This window comes from Rhipicephalus sanguineus, chromosome 11 (genome assembly GCF_013339695.2).
Source record: "Rhipicephalus sanguineus isolate Rsan-2018 chromosome 11, BIME_Rsan_1.4, whole genome shotgun sequence".
In the NCBI taxonomy this organism is placed as follows: Eukaryota; Metazoa; Arthropoda; class Arachnida; order Ixodida; family Ixodidae; genus Rhipicephalus; species Rhipicephalus sanguineus.
The window spans coordinates 144,427,525-144,449,782 of record NC_051186.1 but is presented as its reverse complement, the minus strand read 5'-3'; the positions used below and the strand labels follow the sequence as shown (position 1 = coordinate 144,449,782).

The 22,258-nt window shown below is 45.4% G+C and overlaps 1 protein-coding gene across 1 annotated transcript in view; it reads right to left on the bottom strand.

Annotated features, from left to right (window-relative positions):
- Positions 1-4,278: 4,278 nt before the first annotated feature.
- Positions 4,279-22,258, bottom strand: part of LOC125756461 (uncharacterized) — a 48,232-nt gene continuing 30,252 nt past the window's right edge. The window contains exons 2-6 of the mRNA XM_049411270.1: positions 10,325-10,614; positions 9,575-9,722; positions 8,482-9,447; positions 7,985-8,441; positions 4,279-4,469 (exon numbers count right to left, since the gene is read on the bottom strand). Coding sequence (XP_049267227.1) covers positions 4,279-4,469; positions 7,985-8,441; positions 8,482-9,447; positions 9,575-9,722; positions 10,325-10,614 — 2,052 coding nt within the window. The remainder of the gene's footprint in view (positions 4,470-7,984; positions 8,442-8,481; positions 9,448-9,574; positions 9,723-10,324; positions 10,615-22,258) is intronic.

Sequence of the window (22,258 nt, the reverse complement as noted above, 5' to 3'; positions counted from 1 at the left end):
GAGTCCCTGAGACAAGTGGGTGCTCCGGACCAGGCCTGTGGTGCTGTTCCTATTTTATTATTTTCTTTATTTATTCAGATACCTACAGCGCCCGATGGGCATTATTGTAGGGGGAAAACAAAAATAAAGGAATACATACGGGTAGTATAATACAACATCAAGAGCAAAACATCAATGTCAATAATTCGGTAAAGAAAACAGATAACATGACATATCTACATGCTGAACAAAACATAACACTCCAAAGTTTCATAAAAAGGCGGATGCCATGAACAGGACATTACTATAAAGGTGAAAAAAGAAACAAAAAATTAAATTACACATAGAATAGACAATCGTTGAATGCTGCATAAAGGTCGTGCGATATCTATTGAAACAAAAGTTCAGCAAGGGCACCGTCAAATGAATTGGCTGGCGACAAGACAACGTCCTCCGGTAAACCATTCCAATCATGGCATGTTCTGGGAAAAAAACGAATGCTTAAATACGTTGATACGAGAACTGTACCTTTAACTGTACCTTTAACGAGAAACTGTACCTTTAAAGAATGATCCAGACGGGCTGACCTGTAGGTAGGATCAAGGATATATGTTTCTTTCCTTAGGCCTGTTGCTCCAATAAAAATGTTGTGAAACAATTTTAGACGCATCTATTTTCGTCTATCTTGCAAGGATGGCCATCCAAGGTCAATTCTTATGTTTGAGGAGCTTATCGTAAAGTCGTAGTTCGAGGAGACAAATCGTGCTGCACGCTTTTGAATACGTTCTAATTAGGAAAATGCATGTTTTGTACCTGGGTCCCAAGCGGAGCACCCGTACTCTGATAGTGCGCTGGTTTGAAAAATAAAGAGTTTGCTGCAGGTTAGGAAGAGCTTTTTTGAAGTTGCGCTTTAGGAAGTTCAGGACTCGACCAGCCTTAGCTGCTATATAGTTAATGTGGTCGTTCCATAAGAGGTCATTCTTATATAAAACGCCTAAATATTGTAATTTGACACAATCAACAGATTTTCGTAATCAAGAGAGTATGTATTATTAAAAATGTGACATTTGTTAGTAAACTGGACTATGTTACACTTAGCAGAATTCAGCGTCATTTTCCATGTATTGCACCACAGTAATATCTTGTCAAGGTCACTTCGTAATTGGACACTATCATTTAAGGAATGAATTTCACGGTAAAGACAACAGTCCTCGGCATACAATCTGAGATGGCCAGTTACCTCTTCACCAATATCATTAATAAATATTAAAAAAAGAAGCGGCCCGCGAACAGATCCTTGGGGGACACCTGATGCTGAACGAGCGTGCGGGCCAAGGCGAGCAGCTGAGCCTGTTCCAGATTCGGGTCCGGCACAACCAGTCGCCGAGGGCGTGACCCCTTGGTGCTACGTCGGGCGGAGCGTGGGCGTTCGTATTCCTGAGCGAGCAGTGCCTGGTCTGCTCGTGCGCCCTCGTACACCGTGCTCGTGCATCTTTCCCGACTGCGTCGTTGCCCTTCGACGGTACCGTCAGTGACGCCCGACTGTGAGGACGCGCCGAGAGCTCGCGTATGCGTGGTTGGGGACCGTAACGTTAGGACTTGAGGAAGAACTATTGTATTGTTTGGCCAGTGAAAGTGTATGTAATTGTTATTTTGTGAAGTGCATAAATGGCTTTCTTGTCCTTGAGTTGGTTGTTTGTGTCTGAAGGCCCAAGAACCACCACAACAGTATTCCTACTGTTGACACAATTTCTGACAAGGTAAAAACGCTGGTATTGTGTCCAGGTCTTCTCGTGTTTTCATTACAGGTACGCTGTTAATTTTTGCCATGAATCGACACCAAGTCGCCTAATCTTCAGTTCTAAACAGAGCAGCTGTGGTTGATCAAGAATCTAGTGTCCAACGTGTTTAAATACAAAGTGAACTTCACTAACAAGCTCGTGTCGTCGCATTCTTGGTCTGTGTCCTCGTCTTTTTTGCGCTGTGAGCTGATCGAAAATGAACTATAACCAACTAGCCCAGATTTCCCTTATTTACACCCCTTTACACTATAATGCTAACTTGACTGACATCGAAATATACCCGAATGGTGGTACAGAGGACAAGAGTAACACTTCTGGTGTTGTAGCGCATTTCTTTATCTTCGTGTATTTTCGCCTTGTCTACTTTAAGTGAAAGGTCCACAAGGAACTACGTAGCAGCCTCACAATATGCAGTTGTTTCATCCTTTGTTAAAAAGTCTGCAATAAGTATAGTGAAGTGTGAGTCCTTGGCAAGAAATTCATTTTTATGAACACAGAAGGCTTAATGAACTTCTTTTTTGTATCATTTTCAGGAAGACATTTCTGGCAAAGCAGCAAGAGTTGCTCGCCCACTGCTTGTGTACGAGACAGTGTATTGTAGGAACACTCCACTGTGCCTCACTGTACACTATCTCGAACATTTCGTACATCTTACAGCATTTGGGCAAATACTGGGATTGATGCAGAGTGTTATGCATGACACTGTGTGCAACCTTTCCAGTAGCATGTGCATCTGAAAATTTCGCATCGTTCAAAATGACACTTAGTAGAACCCGCTTTATTCAGCAAACTTTATCCTCAAATGGATAGTTGAGCGAGCTGATTTGTATTCAAAGTTAAAGAAAGTGCGAAAGAAAAACCCCACAGCACAGACAGATGAAAATGAAAGGCACAGGGCGATGCAATACTAGCAACTGAAGTTTAATGCAAAGCACAGAAAGATATACACACAGAGTATGAAAAACTACAACATTAAAGAATCACGCAGTCGCAGAAAGACTAAAAACATGTCTAAAGAGCCAAGCACGTGTTAAACTACAGTTGCTAGTAGCGCGTCGTCCCGTCCCCTTCATTTCTGTGTGTTGTGGTTTTGTTTCCTGCTTTCTTTAACAATGAACTTAACTCCTGACTGCTTTACAGCCTCCATACGTGCATGGCCAAATTTTATTCAACCTCATGGCATATCAAGTCCTAGGATCCAATGTGCCAAGACACCAGCCACTATTTATAGGAAATTTCTAATTTTAAGCATGTGATTGCCTAATTTCAAGCTGACCTTGCAGCCATAATGCTGGGCTTAATTTTCAATGTGGTAATTATGCATAAGCCAAGAAGTGAGCAATTAAAGATGAAGAACTTTAAGTTGCAGATGGTACTAGCTGGCATGGATATATTGTAAACATATATGTACTAATTATGCATAATACAAGTATTAGTACTTTGTAGTCATGTGATAACGCCAACAAGTTCCGAAGCATAATTCCAGAAATTTACGTTAGTTTTCAGATGTCTGTGAGCAAAAATGTGCAGCAATATATAAAGGCAGCGTTGTAATTTTGTGAGAATTGTCGAATGCTTTTATAAATCGTGGTAAGTGGATCTACAATCAATTTTAAACTTTTCTGCAGGAATCTCAACTGTATGATCATGAAGGAAAGGATATTACTCTTAAGGGCTCGTTTTCTTTGTTAGACACAATATTAATGAGAACTAACAGAGAATAACGCCAAGGAAAGTATAGGGGGTGTTATCTGTAGTATTTAGAACATAAATGTGAAGAAAGTAAAGTGGACGAAAACAGAACTTGCCGCCGACAGGGACCGAACCTGCGACCTTCGAATAACGCGTCCGATGCTCTACCACTGAGCTACGGCGGCGGTCATCCTGCCGTCCACTTCAGGTAAAGTTTCGATGGTCCTTCGTCGTCGTCGATTACGGAGATCTTCGTTGATGATCGGCAGCGATGATGCATTCACACGTAGGCAGCAGTGGTGGTTAGATGAATTTAGTAGTTTATGTGAACGTAAAATAATGGATACAACTGAGCTAGAAATATAAAAGAGATTAAACAGGAATAACACACAGTCTCACTCTTCTACTTATTGAAGAAGTTAGAGCCCAGACTGTCTTACGTTGCGCTCGCCGCTAGCCTCACTGATCTATCAACACATGATTTCAGCCCAGGCTAGCCTTACGTACATAGTACGGAGCCTCACCGATCTATCAGCAACGCTGATTACAGCCCAGACTGTCGTGCCGCACTCGTGCAGCTCAATATCTCCTGCCAAGAACAAAGAAAATGGGCGGTGGCCGCTCTTTGTCCATCCCTTGACCACGGCGGCCAACCACAGCGTAAGTATTTCTTGGCCCCCGCCCACCGGGCCGGGCCTAAACGGAAAGCCCAGATATTCCGCGAAACACTGCTTTCCTCCTTTCTCTTACACGCGTGTTCATTCACGGTGTCAGGAGCCAACACCACGTGCGCGGAGTTTATCGCTTACACATTCCACTCTTCGGCCAGCAAGCAGGCCGTCGCCTGCGACTCGGCGCGAACATGACTCCACAGGGGGTGTTCTGCAGCGTGTCCCCGTGGCCGGCAGATGCCTTCAAACAGCGCGGCCAGCACCCCAGACCCAGTCCCTGTTTTGACCGGAATTCCTGGAGCTCGAAAACCAGACCGCCACGGCTCTGGGCCAGATGTCACATTCAAACGGGAGGCAGCACGCACTTGCCCGCATGGCGCCACCGCAGACGGCTCGACCGTCCTGAACGCTCCCGAACACAGCGGGAGACGGCGCCGACCCCTCTCGGCCTTCCGCGAACTCGCGGTTCGTTCCTTGGCGCCAAACCGCGGCCACCATCGGCGTGCTAAAGAGCCCCTGCCCTCTCTCCTGAACGGCTCGCAGCCATAAGCGGCCTTACACGCCCCTCCTAAAGAGTATACTGGGCTCTAAACGTGCTCAGCTATACTATAAATTAAACAAAGGCCGCTGGATCACTACGTCCGGGCTCTGTGAAAAATTATTTACAGATCAACGAAAAGCAGCCTTTCCATGCAGAATAACGCTGAGAATGATACACTCAATAAAGCATACATGTAAAATTGGGCTATACAGGCAAGGCAACATGACATATTTCATTTCACTATAAAGCACGACACTTGCAAAGAAACAAAAAGAAATATTGTATGCATGTGGCACAAGTGCTCTAGATACAGCTATATATATCTACAAAGAGTCCAATGCACCGCGAAGAGTTCCGTGCAGTTCTATAGTTCAGCATACACCACACTTGAGGTGAACGGGAACATTCACGCCCGTCCAAGCTAGCATGGCTGGTTATTGAGCTGGCTCCCATAAGCCATTCTGAAGCCTTGACAGTGCATCCGCATTGGCATTATGCGCGCCTTTCCGATGGCGCACCGTGACATTGTATCGCTGCAATGAAAGTGCCCACCTAGCTAGCTTTGCTGCCTGCGGAGTGCTGGTGGTCAGGTAGGACAGAGGGTTATGATCAGAGACCACATTCACCACTGCTCCAAAGAGCCAATAGTCAAATTTCTTGAGCGCCCATATTATTGCAAATGCCTCCCTTTCTATCGTTGACCAGCGCCCCTGTGTCGGGTTAAATCGATGGCTAGCGAACGCTATCGGCTTTTCTTTCCCGTCTGCCGACATTTGAGCCAAACAGGCTCCGGCTGCCGTGGCTGACGCATCCGTGAAGAGCCAATATGGCTGATGAGGGTCAGGAGTGTTCATGGCGACAGCCTGGCACAAGGACGTCTTTAAGCTATCGAACGCCTCCTGAGCATCTTCTCCCCATGGGATTTCATTTGGCACCCCCCGCCTAGGTAAAGCTGTGAGCGGGCCCGCGACGTCCGCGTAGTTCGACACATACTCGCGGTAATACCCACAAAGCCCCAAGAGGCTTCTCACTTCCTTCTTTGTGCGCGGCGGTACAAGACCTTTGATAGCAGCTATCTTTTCTGGGTCTGGGCCGTGAGTTCCCGAGCCAACCACATGTCCGAGATAACGGATATGTGTTTGCGCTACCTGGCATTTTTCAGAGCTTGCCTTCAGACCGGCATCACCAAGAATCCTAAACACAGTGTGCACATGGCGAAGGTGTTCCTCCCATGTGTCTGAAAAAATTGCTATATCATCAAGGTACGCTGATGCATAAGCCTGGTGTGCTGACAGCAATGCATTAACCATCCGCTGAAAGGTAGCTGCTGAGTTCTTCAAACCGAACGGCATTACCCTCCACGCGTACTGCCCATCGTGTGTCACGAACGCCGTGAGATATTCACTTTGGGGATCCATTGGCATCTGCCAGTACCCTCTCCTGAGGTCAACTACAGTTATGAAATTTGCGCGACCCACTCTGAAAATTAGCTCTCGCGGATTAGTCATTGGAAAGGCATCCACGCGCGTGACAGCATTCAACGTCCTATAATCAATGCACATGCGCATTGTCCCGTCTTTCTTACCCACACACACAACCGGGTGTGCGAATTCACTTTCCACTGGGTATATAAGCCCCAGATCAAGAAGTTCTCCAACCTGACGACTAACCTCTTTCTTTAACAGCTCTGGAACTCGGTAAGGGAATGTCCTTTTGGGCTTACAACTCTCCTCCAACTCAATACGATGCCGGCCTACCTGAGCCATCCCAGGCTTTCCATCAAAAACACAGCGATGTTTCTGAAATACCCTCTCAATCTCCTTCCGCGCGTCAGGACGCAAGTGATCCAGCTTTTCGGGGAGTATCACACTCTCTCTATCTGCAGTAGGCACCGCCTGTGGCGCGTACTCCACGTCACCAAACTCTTCGTCCTCCTCGAAGACTACCCCAACGTGGCTTACTCTAGCATAGTAGGGCGTGAGCCGATTTGCATGCACCACCGAGGACTTTCCGTCATTCATTTGTAGGCGATAAGAGTGTTCCCGCTCTTTACCTGTTATCGCGAACGGCCCCAACCACCTGGCCGCCATCTTTGTTGCCCTAGCTGTATCAAACAGCAGCACTTGGTCTCCAACATTAAATTCTTTACTTCGCGCCCTCCTATTGTACACTTCAGCGTATCTGCCCTGGTGTGCAGTGCTTGTCAATTCCGCTACGCTCGCGGCAAGATCTAGTTGCTCACGCAGTTGTTGCAAATACTTCGATGGTTTCTCTCTGAGAGTTGCCGGCACAATTACTTCACCCGTCCAAGTCTGTTGCAAAATTGATAGAGGCCCGGTCGGGTTTCTGCCATACAACAGCCTGAATGGCGACACCCCTGTGGTGTCATGTGGCACTTCGCGGTACGCCCACAGCACAAATGGGACAAGCTTGTCCCAATTCTTTTGGTCACGTTCTATTACATGATACAGCATATTTTTGAGAACCCTGTTCCATCTTTCCACCACGCCATTGCTCTCGCGGTGTTCAGGGGTGGAAAACCTGGGTGAACAGCCCAATTTTTCCAACATCAACTGTGTCATTTGTGACTTAAAGTTTGTGCCCTGATCAGAACAGACCATTTCCGGAACACCGGTGCGACTAAAAATTTCCAGTAATGCCTCGCATGTGGCCCTTGCAGTCAACGATCGGAGTGGCACCACCTCAGGCCATCTAGTGCAAAGATCAACGAGGCACAGGGCATATCTGTGGCCTCTCGCCGACGGCACATCGATAGGGCCGATGACATCTACATTAACCACCTGGAATGGGTGTTCCGGCCGCGTGAGTGGCGTAATGGGTATCTTGTCACTTTGCCTTCTATCAGACCGCGCCTAGCACTGATGGCATGTCTTACAATGCTCAACAATATCCCTTTCCATTCCTGGCCAAAAGAAACTATACTTTATGCGTTGCCTGGTCTTTTTCGACCCCAAGTGTCCACCCCATAAGGACTCATGCGCCAGCTCCAACACCTCGCTGCGCCTTTCAATCAACCGGCAGGACTAACTGTCTGACCTTGACTCCCGCTAAAGAGTCCTGATGGTATAAGAGCCCTTCTGCCACAAACATGCCAGCTTTCTTTTTTCTTGCATCCTCCCATGACCTTCGAAGACTATCATCTGAAAGCTGCTCAGCTCTAAATTGCTCTCGCTGATTAGTGACCTGATCGGCAAAAGCTTCTCCCGATTCTTGAACCTCATCAACCGTTTCACCGTAGCCACAGTTTAAAACTGCTGTATCACTCTCTTTCATTTCACCTGATCGAAGTCCCACTGCACTGACGACATGCGTAACACTTTCCCGTTCACTCCCATTGTCTTCCTGTGCATGCAGTAACTCCCAATCCTCTTTTGACAGCAGACAGTTAACTCCATCCGCGAGCTGGTCAGTAATAGCACACACCAGATCAACCTTCTGTGGTTGTCCCACCCCTCCCGGGTAGTTTAAAGCTATTGGCAATGTAGCCAAAGTTGCTTGGATGGTTTTTCCAAACGCCGACTGGAGCCTCACTGCGCCCGATGAATCCTTTACCCTTTGCGGAAGTATCCCTTCACGTATCACCGTTATTTCACTGTCTGTGTCCAGCACAGCTTCAGTAGTTATGCCACCGCACGTGATCGGGATAAGTTCCAGTTTCGACCGGCCCGAGCCAGCACTTCGCTCGAATACTTCCATCCTCGCACTCAGCACCCTTTCCTGCTCGGGTGGCGGTAACTTACCAACAATGGCGACATTGTGGACTCTGTTTAGGCACAGTGGTCAACTTCGCCTGCTGCTCCTTACTTGAGGCCTGAGGACAATCCCTAGCCACGTGACCCTGACCGCGACAAATGTAGCACCTTACATTGGCCTTTTCTATGCCGGTCTGCCTGGCTAACGGCGGAGCAGTTGGCACTCCAACCGTCTTAGTTGCTCGACCCTTTCCTTTCGCCTCTTCAAAAGTCTCGAGAACTTTAGCAACCTCTACAGGTTTGAACCACTTTTCGCCCTCCCGCAAAAGAACATACTCTAGACCTTCCGGGCCCAAACTCGCCTTCATTCGGTCAGCGACCATTAGCTCAGCAACCGCTTCCTTAGTATCGGCATTACGAGATTGCAGGTAATACGCGAAGTACGTTCTGGCCCGAGAAGCGAACTGAGCCCATGTTTCCTCTCTTTTCTTCGTCACCTTTTGAAACCTGTCTAAGTACTCAGCTGGGGTGAGCTTAAGTTCATTTAGTACCGCACGTTTCACGATCTCATATTCCACACACTCCTCTTCACTCAAGCTACACAGCATATAGCGGACTCGCTCAGACAGCGCAGGCATTATCAAGTGTACTCCGTTCTCTTCCGGTACCTGGAAGGATGAAAACAGTTTTTCCACCTCATCGAACCACATCGGGACATCCGCGTCGCACGGCAACCTGTATGCCTTCAGCATCTTAGCGCATTGTGCTACTCCGTCAATGCCGGTATGGCGGCGGTCGTTCGTTCCCGACATCGAAGGCGACCTACTCGATTGCTCAATCTCTGCTCTGCGTAGGGCTACGCGTTCACATTCAAGCTGTAGGCGTACTTTTTCGAGCTCGAGCTGCAGGCATCGTACTGCCATTCCCTCTGGATCTGACCTATCCGGATCTTGTAGAGCGCCTAGCGCCCCACTACCACCTCCGGTGACCGACTGCTCAGACTCAGTCTCTCTGAAGCTCGGAAGCTCCTGCTGTCTCTGATCTTCCCTCTGCTCAGATGCACCATCCTCGCCCACACTAGACCCCACAGCGCTTGCCATTCTGCGCGTGATCATCTCTAGCCTCACAGAGCAACAGCCATGCCAACTTAGACAAAGCGTAAGGAATCCCGCTCACCCGTTTCTGCTGGGAGCCTCCGCTGTGGTTCGGCTCCCGACGACTTTCGATGGCGATGGGACTCGCTGGCACCTCCTTGCAGTGGTGCGTCTCTGGCTCGATGGACACCTTGCAGTTGCTCTTCGTGTGGCTTGCCGATCCTGTCGGGCTGCGCCAGTAAAGTTTCGATGGTCCTTCGTCGTCGTCGATCACGGAGATCTTCGTTGATGATCGGCAGCGATGATGCATTCACACGTAGGCAGCAGTGGTGGTTAGATGAATTTAGTAGTTTATGTGAACGTAAAATAATGGATACAACTGAGCTAGAAATATACGAGATTAAACAGGAATAACACACAGTCTCACTCTTCTACTTATTGAAGAAGTTAGAGCCCAGACTGTCTTACGTTGCGCTCGCCGCTAGCCTCACTGATCTATCAACACATGATTTCAGCCCAGGCTAGCCTTACGTAATAGTACGGAGCCTCACCGATCTGTCAGCAACGCTGATTACAGCCCAGACTGTCGTGCCGCACTCGTGCAGCTCAATATCTCCTGCCAAGAAAAAAGAAAATGGGCGGTGGCCGCTCTTTGTCCATCCCTTGACCACGGCGGCCAACCAGAGCGTATTTCTTGGCCCCCGCCCACCGGGCCGGGCCTAAACGGAAAGCCCAGATATTCCGAGAAACACTGCTTTCCTCCTTTCTCTTACACGCGTGTTCATTCACGGTGTCAGGAGCCAACACCACGTGCGCGGAATTTATCGCTTACACATTCCACTCTTCTGCCAGCATGCAGGCCGTCGCCTGCGACTCGGCGCGAACATGACTCCACAGGGGGTGTTCTGCAGCGTGTCCCCGTGGCCGGCAGATGCCTTCAAACAGCGCGGCCAGCACCCCAGACCCAGTCCCTGTTTTGACCGGAATTCCTGGAGCTCGAAAACCAGACCGCCACGGCTCTGGGCCAGATGTCACATTCAAACGGGAGGCAGCACGCACTTGCTGGATGATGGACCGGCTGTTGTGTTGGAGGTGAATGACAGCAGTTTTAAAGCCGCAGCCCTACAAAATCCAAGGGACTTTTACAAAGTACCACTCCAGTCATCCTGGCTTTGCATATATAAATGTGATGCCGCTAGTGGTGATGTGAAAACTTGGCGGCTTGAAGACCTTCGTGGCAAAACACAGTGCCTTAAACTGAGGCGCAAGCGCAACTACATAGTTTTCCCTTTGTTGCACCTGCAGTGAGAAGCTGCAACCATCCATTTTGAAGCAAAGTGAATTTCTTGGTTGACAGATCATGCAACATTATGAGAAGGTTATTGCAGTGCACAGAGGAAAACTGTCTATGCCTGTGCATTACCTAGACAACTCCCACAGGTGATTCTGTGAGGATTTTAAAGCTGTTTAGCAAACCATCACTTGTATCTCGTATTACGAAACTATCATCATATACGGTATGTGCCACGAAAATTGGGTAAATGCCACTACTCACCACTGGTCCACTAAAAATGAAGAAGGCAACAGTTCACCCAAAAAATGGCTGCAAATGAACTCGTGCCTAACCATATGCAGTCATAAGTTGCTCGAAGATAAAGCGCACTCCCAAGGAAGAAGCTGCAGTTTGTGAAGCGAGGCTTGTCACTATGCGTGAACGTCAGTGGCAGCGCCGAGAAGATCCACAGTATATGGCCAGGGAATTGTAACGGAAGAGACTGCAGTGGCAAGAAGATCCCGATTACAGGGAGCCCAAACATGCGGCAAATGCTCTTCATGTGTGTTCCCCGTAGCAAAGCCCAGCCCACTGAGAAGTGTTGAAAACCCGTGCCTCTACCAGTGGTGCCGACACAAGCTTTCAGTGTGAGTTCCTTTCGTTGGAATTCGGACATTCCTATGAAGTGTGTGATCGTCTTCGGTTCAACACAAACAACCTGTCTACTCTCAGGACTGTGCGATAAGTGGAGTAGAGCGACTTGGCTTGCGTATGCTGCAGGAGCTCTTCCCTGACGCTATGACCGAGCTGGAAGATGTGTGGCTGAGTAAAACTTGTTACAAGACCGTTCTTCGAGGGAGAGGGCCACAGTGCTGCTTGAGCAACGGTTTCTCATCAAAAATCAGATGTCTAAGATAAGGGAGGCAGTTCACTACATACCCACTCGCTTTTCGCCAGTCAAGCCAAGTTCAACCTTGTTACAGCCAAGTTCTGCCTAAGTACAGTAATAAGTAAGCAAGAGACCGATCAGCTTCACAGTGTATCTTGCTATGCGTCGCTTAGTGCAAGCTTCGAGCCATTTTTTTTGCAATTTTGTATCTCTTGATATACAGCAAGTGCAACATGTTTTTCAACCTCAAGCTCTGTAGCCGCTAGTCCACCATAACGCAGGCTGAACCTCTTCCTTTGCATCACTCCCCTCAACATTCACCCACCACATTGACAGCACCTGCCAGTCAGATCACTGAAGTGCTCTCTCACTATGCCACAATTACCATGTGCACCCTTTTTTGAAGCAAGAGGATGCAGGATCACTGACAAATGATTCTAGTCACAAGCCTACTTGGTGTCAACAACAGCCTCGCAAAGCCAAATCATTGCAGTGATGATCAGCCTAGCGGCCACCTACCAATAATGAGCCGCCACACGCTGCTGACCTGTTTCCACTGACGCGTCTCCCCGACAACTCACCCACCACCTTTGACAGCACACTGTACATGCCGAGCCACAACTGTGGTGCTCAACACTCGATTCAGTGGGAATAGTTGGAGGGGTACTTGACTTCACTCATGTGTTACATTCCAAATTGTGTTTTGGAAGGACTGTTTCTGCCATCATACAGCCTACAAGGACAATTTCAACGGCACTATAACTTCATTGCGATGCCAAACGAGTCAAGCCACCCATGTTGTCGTGTTTGTGTCTCTCTTTTGTGTGTGGTTTTTAGTAGCGGCAGAATGTCATTCAGTGAGTCAAGTCAAGGTGTTAGATGCTGTGAATGTTCATGATCAAGCAACTTTTTTTTGTGGAGAAGTCCAGTTGTTTTCAACTAATTTTGTGACCTCTGGTGCTGGCCTTCTCGCTACCTGCAAGCTTTCCATGATGTTCATGTGCACACTGGTTGAAATTTAAGCCTTTTAACTGTCGCCAGGATATAAGCTAATGCTTTGTGTTCCTTGATCTTCTTAGCTTGTTTTCTATCTCCATGTTACACCTCTTTTTTTATTGCAATGCACACTGCATGGTCTTTGATTACGAGTTTTTTTGTTATTCTCCAAGTTTGTGCAGTGTGTGTTAGTACTTTGTTAGAATGCAGTAGTGGTATACTTTTCACTTTAAGGATAGCGGCAAGTTTTTTGTCATGATTATGTAATGTTTGCTGCGAGTGCTCGAGCACATTTTTGTTCTTTGCTGAATTTTCTTTTCACGTGTATGCACCCATCTTAGTAATTGTTCTATGTATGCAATTTAAGCTTGTACTCATTCTAAAGGCTAGCTGCTAATTTTAAACCCATTATCTTTAACTAGGATATTGAGCTTGTATGAGCTTAGTCTTTATAGATGATTTATTTTTAGTCCTACTTCAATTACTCCGGTACTTTCTTGGTATAGATCATCAGTATTAGTTGCAGTTAGTTCCTATCATTGCTGAAAAGCATGATGCCCGTAAACAGCAGATTACCCAGGTATTCTCCATAAATTCCTCATTAGTTCCTCTTTGTTCCCAATCTAGCTCTTCAAACAGTCTTTGTAGGCATGTAGTAAAGAACACATTCCTTTTTTTTTACCAAAAATGTTTTGCTCTTCATGTGCAGAAGCAGCTGTAGAATTATTGTAGATGATAGTTATTGTCTTGGGTACTCCGTGGCGATGCAAAGCCTCGAAGCACTAGTATTTCTGCTGAATCGAATGCTTTTTCATAGTCTATGGAAGCCACATAAAGGAGTTTGCACACTTGGAAAATATCAATTACTAGATAGACATCATGGCTGTGATCCGATGTGGAATGTTTTTTCCTGAAGTCCACTTCCTCTATATTGGGTGGGCAAAGTAGGGTGTTTCTCTTATCCTATTTGAGATTGATTTCAGGAGTGCTTTGTATATTGTGTCAGCTATAGGCTGATTGGACTATATCATTTAACTTTTATAGATGTCTCCTTTTTTGTATATTAAGATTACATTAATAGTTTATAAGCTTAGTGGAACATTTGGTCTTCAGACATTTTATCCATCTTTGAACAAATGTACTGCTATGCCATCTGGCTGATTTTTTATGGGACATGCCTAATATGGCCTTTCTGACTTTGTCAGGAGCATTGAAACTCGATTTAATGAAGCGATGACCAGACCATTATTATTCCGTAAGGAAGGCATTTTTCAGTCGTTCGAAACCTATAAACTGTTATGGGTGGTCGTCAATTTTCCCTTTCTTAAGCTTTCCGCCACCTTGCGGGATTCCGCAGAACTCATTTGCATTGCACTATAACTTATGTAGCGACACCCAAAAACTACTGCGGCATTTTATTAGCCACTAACAGATGCCTGCGCATGTGGACAGTCCACGAGGGCAGCCCAGACATGGAGCCTTCCTTGTCCGGGTGATACTAGTAAGGTGTATGGTTACATGAAGCTATGGCGACATGCTGAAATGCAAAGAGGGCGTGAGCAAATGCCGTGGTTGTGCGAGCAGGCAGATCAAGGTATTTGCAAGGAGACAACACCAACTGTCACATAAGGCCTTTAATAATGGAAGCAACCACCATGTTCTTGAGGGAGCATTTACAAGAACAAGGAACCATCACCGCTCTTTCGACCCTTCGATGAGAAAAAAAGACAAGGTTAAGCACATCCTGAAGCGGATAGACGGCGCCTTTCAGATGTTGCTGGCCAAGGACCTGCGGACCGTGTATGAACTTGCCACCCTGTGCCAGAGCTTTGACGAACTGTGGAAACAATGGGTCTTAGCGTGGCAACCAGCAGCGACCGACGAGACTCTTGTGGCGGCGACAGATGATAGTCTCGCACTGTTGATGAACGGTGGTGAGCATAACATGCTGCTGTTGGAAATCAAAGGATATATGCATGACAAAGTGGCTCGACAAATTTTGTGCCTGTCATATTTACAGACAACAAAACACACTACTTCAGATCTTGTGCCCATTATCACACAAGTGATAGAGGAGCACGTCTCCAAGGTAGTTTGCCTCTCTGCCAATACCTGTCAATGTCCCACTGACTTATGTGGCTGTCGGTGCAAATATACTGCGAACCCTACGTGTGTCGACTTCTCGACATGTGTGAGCACCAATGATTCCATTTCCTACTGCACGGCAGTGCTACGGAAACCCAGGCACCCAGCTGACAATTCCCCATCTGCTACACTTGTGAGCATTCAGGCCATGTCATGTGCATATGTTGTCAATTCTTTGCAGCAGGGGCGTAGGCAGAAATTTTTTTCGGGTCGGGGGGGGGGGCACCTCCTTCACCTGAAGTGGGGGCCGGGCCAGAACTTGTGCTCGAGTGTCATTTTATGCCCTGTATATCATGGCGAAAGAAAATTTCTAGGTGGTCACGGGCCCGTAGTGCCACCCCCTGACTATGCCCCTGCTTTGCAGCGACTCTGGTTGCACTTAGATACCCTGACTACTTTTTTAAGACCAGTATGACATGCAATGGGAACCACCACCTCAGCATGACCTGCTACCAGCTGAATGAGACCACCAACCTGCTTCTGAGTAGACTCTTCGCGTCCCGTCACTCACCCTTACCACGGCGCCATTCACTGTTGGCCCTGCGTTGGCCACCGAACCTTCTTGAGATTGAAAACTGACTTCCGCAGCTCCAGAGGCACGATTTGCGTCATTGTCCTACTGTGCAAGTCCTTGCCTGTCCCCCGCCAATGTTATTGAAGTATTTGTCGAGCTTTTGTGAGCTCTCGTACTTGTTGGTACCAGTGTTGCTATATCTGTGATGAGCTAAAAACTTTGCTGCTGCATACAAAAGGTAATGATGCCACCTTCTGGATTTTGGTGGAGTACAGTGAGCATCGAAGGAACTGAACCGATCGGATGAGCATGTACGGCCAGAATCATCACTTAGGATGTTCTCTACTTCGTAGAGTTTCTCATGTCGCCCTTGTGTTCCCATGATGTGACTGCCTTGAAAGTGAAGTAAGAAGGTATAGGAAGAGGGGAGAGAGTAAAGTATAGTGTAGAGATTAAGAAAGGACGTAAGATGGAGAGAGAGACAGAAATATGTAGACAGAAAGAGTAAAAGATACAAAGAAACACGTAACAAAGGCCAAGTTAGTGCATGCAAAAGTAAGCCCCCACTCAACTAACCACGTAACACCTTGTTCAAGATGTAAGACATGCAAACACCTTCAAGATGACGTTATAGTTAAAAGCACCGAAAGTGATTACGTCCATCATATAAAATCTAGTTTCATCTGCACTTGTCCAAACGTAATCTTTATGATGGAATGTTCACATTGTCAGAAACGGTACATTGGCAGAATGGGACAGGCTGTTAATGTTGGATCGAGCGGACATCGCGCAAACACGGTGAAGGAATTATCGAAAGCAGTGGAACAGCATTTTAATGTAACAGGTCACAGCTTCGACGATCTCAAACTTTACACACTTCAAACTTCCAGTATGCAAGAGACAAAACATATACAGTCATGCCTTAATCACAAGTTCAACACACTTCAGCCAGCTGGTATTAACATTTCTAAGGGGCTCTGGAATCCATCCGATATGGTACATGCACAACGAAACCCAATGAGAGTTAAGCATTTTTCCTAGGAATTTCTAACCTACCGTTGTTAAGCTGTACTCCTCGGACAGCCATGATTCAGTGCAACGTCTACCCCCACCCTCGCTTTTCTTCTTTTCTTCCACAGAATAACTCTTTCCTTTGACTTGCTTCATTTTTCATGGCGGTCTCTCCTCCCCCCCTTTTTCAGCTACCTTGTACTCCTCTGTTTGGATTGGAGAGAGAGTAAGCAGCATATAGGCACAAGTGCTAAAGAAAATGAGTTCTAGCCCTGAAGAAAAGTTTATTTGTCGAAACTTTGGCTTGAGCACACACCCCTGTTTATAGATATTTTCATTGCAAGCTTCCATCTTCCCTTTCCTGCCGTTTTTTGCATATATAGAGGAAGAAAGAAATAAACAGAGACAAAGACAGAAAACATAGAGAGAAGAGAGAAAAAGAAATAAAAAAACACGAGTAGTTTCACCCTGGATAATATTTGAGACTTCCTGAGTTTTATCTTGAATCAATATATGTTACTTTTGGTAACCAGCTCCTTGTTCAATGGGAGGATAGGGTCGTGCATAGCACTTGTACTAGCTGATATCGTTTTAGTCAGCATTGATCGTGATGTGGTCTGTGGTCTGCTGTTTTGACCATGACATTGTGCTATAGTTTTCAGATACATAGATGACTACCCAGTACTTTTAAAGAAGAAACTGGATTGACACGCACTAATTCTGTGCAAAATATTCTAGCGGTCTTTGAATGACACAGGAGAGGCTTAACCGTCACCTACAAATTATCTGACCAGAACAGAATTCAGTTTGCAGATATTACCCTTTCTTTGACACCAGATCGCACATGCTGGATGTACTAGCAGAGAGCTAGAAAAGACCTGTTGTATGATTCTGCACATTCAAAGACTGTTAAACGGGCCATTGACATGCTTTGCTAGAAGGGAGCCTTGGAGAAGTCCTGTGTTCACCTGGTCCATGACAGCCTAAAAAATTAGGTTTTTAGGTTGGTGAAGGCCTGTTTTTCTATGTCAGTTGTGGTTGCTGTGGCAGAGAAGCTCCTGCAGAGGTTGAAGGCTAGTGCAACTCCGGCATGTCAAGGTCGTAAAATACGACCGGTGGTTGTCCCCTATATCCATAGAAATGAAGAATGATGCCAATTGCCATACTGTGCCGATGGTATTTTCTGCCCCATGCAAATTGGCCTCGCTATGCCCCCGCATTGCCTCTGCAAGTAGGAGTGTGCAAGATTGCACTAAGAGCCATGCCATTCAGTTCGTCGAGTGCTCGACGAGGGTTGCACACGAAATCCTCTGACATGCAGGATCGGCCAAATGGGTCTATGTTTAAAAAATGACGTAGGGAGGGAGCACCAGCTTTCGATTAAGAACGGACAAGGCTCTAATCTGCCCCTTCACTGCAGTGTATGCCTGTTGGCTGAGTGTGGTAAACTGCGCCAGTGTTTTCTGGTGAGAACAAAAATTTGAGACGCTGTCATGACCAGTGCCATGTGGGCTTGCCGAGGTTTTCTTCATCATAGAAAAAAGAAAGATGTTTTTGTGAGTGCTACATTAATCAGATTGTATCACAATAAAAGCAGGTTCCTCGCATGTGCTTAGTTTAATCAGCGATTTGTGATGAATAATTATGCGTTTTTCTTCTAAATAAAAACCAGTCACGAGTCTGTGCCCATCCTCATTCTCTTCTTGTCAATGTTTATTTTGCGCGGTACCTTGTTTAATGATATACAACAGACTATCCCGGCAATGCTTTATTGAAGAGAAAGCAGGCCACCAAGCTCCGCACTTCCTTCAAGCTTAGCACCGCTAGAGCGACACTGTCTCAATTTCTTTCCTGCATCGCTGAGCTCGGACAGATTAATGAAACCAGAGGAGAGAAGAGTTGCATGTATTAAAGCTTTGCGTGTTTAAAGCAGTGAATCATAAGAACTTTGCTTTCTTCAGTTGTTCTCATATAGCAAGTAATCAATAATCACTGAGCTGAAATACATCAGCAAGGCAACAATACTGTGAGTGAAAATAACAAGAGCTATGGAGAATGTTGCCTTTTGCCAACCTATATACCATACAGGTTACCTTTCACTGAAAACACAATTGTATATTTAAACATACATTACTACAGAATTGTAAAACATCCATAATGTACTTATACAGCAACCGAGCCTCTTAGCCAATTCCATATTCACATTATTAACTACAATAAATTATATGGCTACCCACTGCATTGAATAATCGAGACCAGCTGAATTTGACTCACGTATTTAGTACAAAACACTGGTTTAGAGCTTTTCATTGCACAGTGTGTGGCCTGGATGTGAACTGGCTTGAGCATTCATGCTGATGAAAACCTTTTATAATAAGGCCATTGCACCATTTAGCTTTATGTTTTTATGTATATTCTGCTGGAGGTGAATTGAAATTTCTATATTTGTGCAATAAGCATGGGCTAAATCTTGTATTTGTATGCTTATTTTGTATTTTGTTGCTGTAACATCATCTTCTGGAGAAATGCACCCGTTTTTGAAAGTTAACATGAACTTGCTACTGTTTTGGGGGTGCACATTGGTTCTCTATCATGATGATAATAAAGACACTGAATGTTTGTTTTTATTGACCTATTCAATTGTTATTTTACATCATGTGATGATACTACCTACACACATTGCAGTAGTGTGTGCATATTAACCGCAGGAGAACAAGGTTAGTGAGAAGTTAACCTTTTAATATTAATTCTCCGACAATGTTAGCAGCAACAAATGAAACTTTAATTGAACTTAAACCTTATCTGCTACACCTATTATACTACCGAGGTGAGTGAAGTTGTGTGAAAACCGTGCAAAAAGCATAACATTCCAGTGAATGTGCAACACCAGCAGTCAACACCAGAGAAATGGCTTTTAAAACAATGTAGATGATGCGTAGGACGCCATGCAGGTTTTATCACTGTCAAGGTTTAATAAAGTGCGAGTCTACCAAAGTTCTCTTCAAATTTGTTTGTTTGAATAGGTAGCTGCCTCTTCTTGCGATGCTTAATGCTACGAAAGGAGTACTGGCACGAAAATTTTCAGTGTCGTTTTATTGTGTCCAATCAATCCATCAAAATCTTTTATTTTCACCATTTGATACATAAGGGGAAAAGGGGAAACTGGAGAAAAAGCCGAAATTCTTCGGCTTGACAGAGATCCGGTCCCCCAGGCAGACAGTGGTGCAGTTGGTCTCAGCACAATAGTAAAAGATCATGTTACAAAGTATACAATAGTACATAGCATTTCGGCTGCATATGATAACATAGGAATGAAAATGTAATGAATAAGAATAAATACATAGCATACACAGCACAAATACTGCAAAATACAACCGAAAAACAGAAATGAAAGGCCAAGCCCTCAAGAGCCTAGAAAACTTGGTGTTAAGCACGAGAACACCGTGAAAAAGTTATTACAGCATGTTTTGTAAGAGCCTAGTTTCGGTTCCTACTGTTACCCTGACATCACGACACGGCATGCACTCCTCGTCGCATGTTTCCACGGCCACACCCGCTGTTCATGATACACAAGAGGCCATCTCGGAAGTTGTCGTACCTGACGTCGTCAGAACTAGCCAGACTGGTGCGTGAAGTCACCAGAATTAGTACTGTACCCTGACGTCAAGCTAGTAATTTACTTTAATATCGAATTAAAGTATCTTATCAGCATTTCTGAGCTTCACGTTCGCTCAGAGCTGTCCTCTGTATACAGGAGGTTTGTATGACGGAGTAAACTAGTCGTCGAAAAAAGGCGTCAGTGCTCCTTTAATTCATATGCTGGCCCAACCTTCGCTGGTTTTCATCCTCTCGCTGCATCTCACCAGTGCTTTCCTACTCTGGCTCACATATTTTAGACAGCCATAATTCCAGGCCTGCCAATGTAATTACTCCCAGTGCTTGCTTTCATTTTGGTAATAAACACTTTTGTTATCTTCCTTAGAGAGAGAGAGAGCTCTTTGTCTTCCTTAAATTTGTGACACACCCATAGGTCAGCAAAAAAAAATGTGGAGCTCACTCAGACTTACTCAAGAAGTATGTTTTGCGCTTAGGCCTCCCCTCAGCCTCACTAAAAGTTTCCCCAACTGAATTCATTGAACTCAGACTCACCAAAAGTTTTCTCACTTGCAATGCACTCAACTCAGACTAAAAACTTGTTTTCTCAGCCAATGCACTCAGACCTACCTGACTTAAAATTTTTCTCTACTGTACTCACATAGACACATGGCTTGATCTCAGTATGAGTGAACCTGAGTGAGTCGACTCGTGTAGCAATGTTGCAATTAGCTTTTTCAATCATTGTGTCAATACTCTAACGCAATATTTTATATAACTCGTGCTCTACGAGACGCGTTTTCATCTTGTAGCATCAAATACGAGTCATCAGTGGTTCCAACCCAGCAAGAGAATTTTCCTGAAAGATGCAAACTCATATGAAATATTTTTATCAAGAACTTCTTGTTAGAAAGTATGTATGGGCAATCAAGGAGCCTGTTTACCCTCTGTGGCTCTTGTGTTCTGATGATGAATATCGTGGAGGTGTACCAACGCCAGTGTGTTGCAATATGTGAGTAGACGTGAGTATAAAACATGAGCTGACGTAAGGCTTATAGCATGCTGAACATGAGTAGATAGGACCATAGGCCGGCAGGAAAAAGCAGCCTCACTCACACTCTGACTCACTACCCAATTCGAATCTGAGCAAGTTTGCTCACAGATTTGCTCACAGACAGCTAAAATCTAGCTCACTGTGAACAGCTACAATAGTGTGCACCTTGCACACGGTGGCACTCAAATAGCATGCAAAGGAAGCTTTACTTCACAACCTGTGCAACCAACTGGAGCACTGTTATAGCAGGTATAACAAAAGCACATTGTAATGACGAGAAAGCATAATTTTGGTTTCAACACCAAGCTTTGAAAATGTTGACACAAATCACGGTAATAATACCACTAATAGCCAACAGTACATCTCACAGTTGTAAAGTTTGTAGGTTCACAAGTCCGAATTTTACATTTTGACTTTTACACGCACATAGCACTGAAGCTTTCATGTAAAAGCCTGTTTTATGATGTATCCACCAATAATCTTTCAGTGCAAAATAATATTACTCGAATCATTGTATGCTGAGAGCTTCTCTTCATGGCATGAACTTAAGTGATCAAAATAAGAGGTGATGATTGTGTGTTAATCCAGTTTCATTGATGTTTCTTTTGTAAAAACGAAACAATAGCAGGTGCTTCTTTTGTTAGCGGGTGTAACATCCCATGTTGTGCACCTCTTGCTCGAGGTGCCTCTTCATGGCAAAAGCAATATTGCTTGTTGGCCCCTTCCCCAGCACAGGCAGTCAAGCCATGCTGCTTAAAGGTACACGGGACACATATGTCCCCATAACAAAGTCAGTTGTAGCTAAAAAAAAACTGCTTCGTTGATAGACATACAACTAGCACATTCAACACGCTTAAGGTGGCTTTAGCTGAAATTATATTTAAGTCGGCATCAGTAACCTTGCAAATCCCACCAAAGCACCATTTGTGACGCCAAAAAGCAGCGTTTTTTTGCCTGGCAAAGTATTGCAATTTTTTAATATTGCAGTGTGGTTATCGGTAAGAAACTCAAAGCAGTAGTTCGATAGGGTTCGAAACAACCAGGACAGCAGAATCAGTGGTTAAATCAGCCTGTGTCCTACCTTTCCTGGCGAAAAACTTGTTTAGGACACATGTGTCCCCATGTACCATGATAGAACTTTGGTTCTATATTGAATAAGTGGATGTGAATGCAAAGTGGTGCCATCCTGCCTTGGAAAATGTCATGAGACAAAATGTTGTGATGCTTTCGTGTTTCCATTTGTTTGTGAGCTATACTTTAAAATTTGACTAACCTGCACTTCTTGCCTAA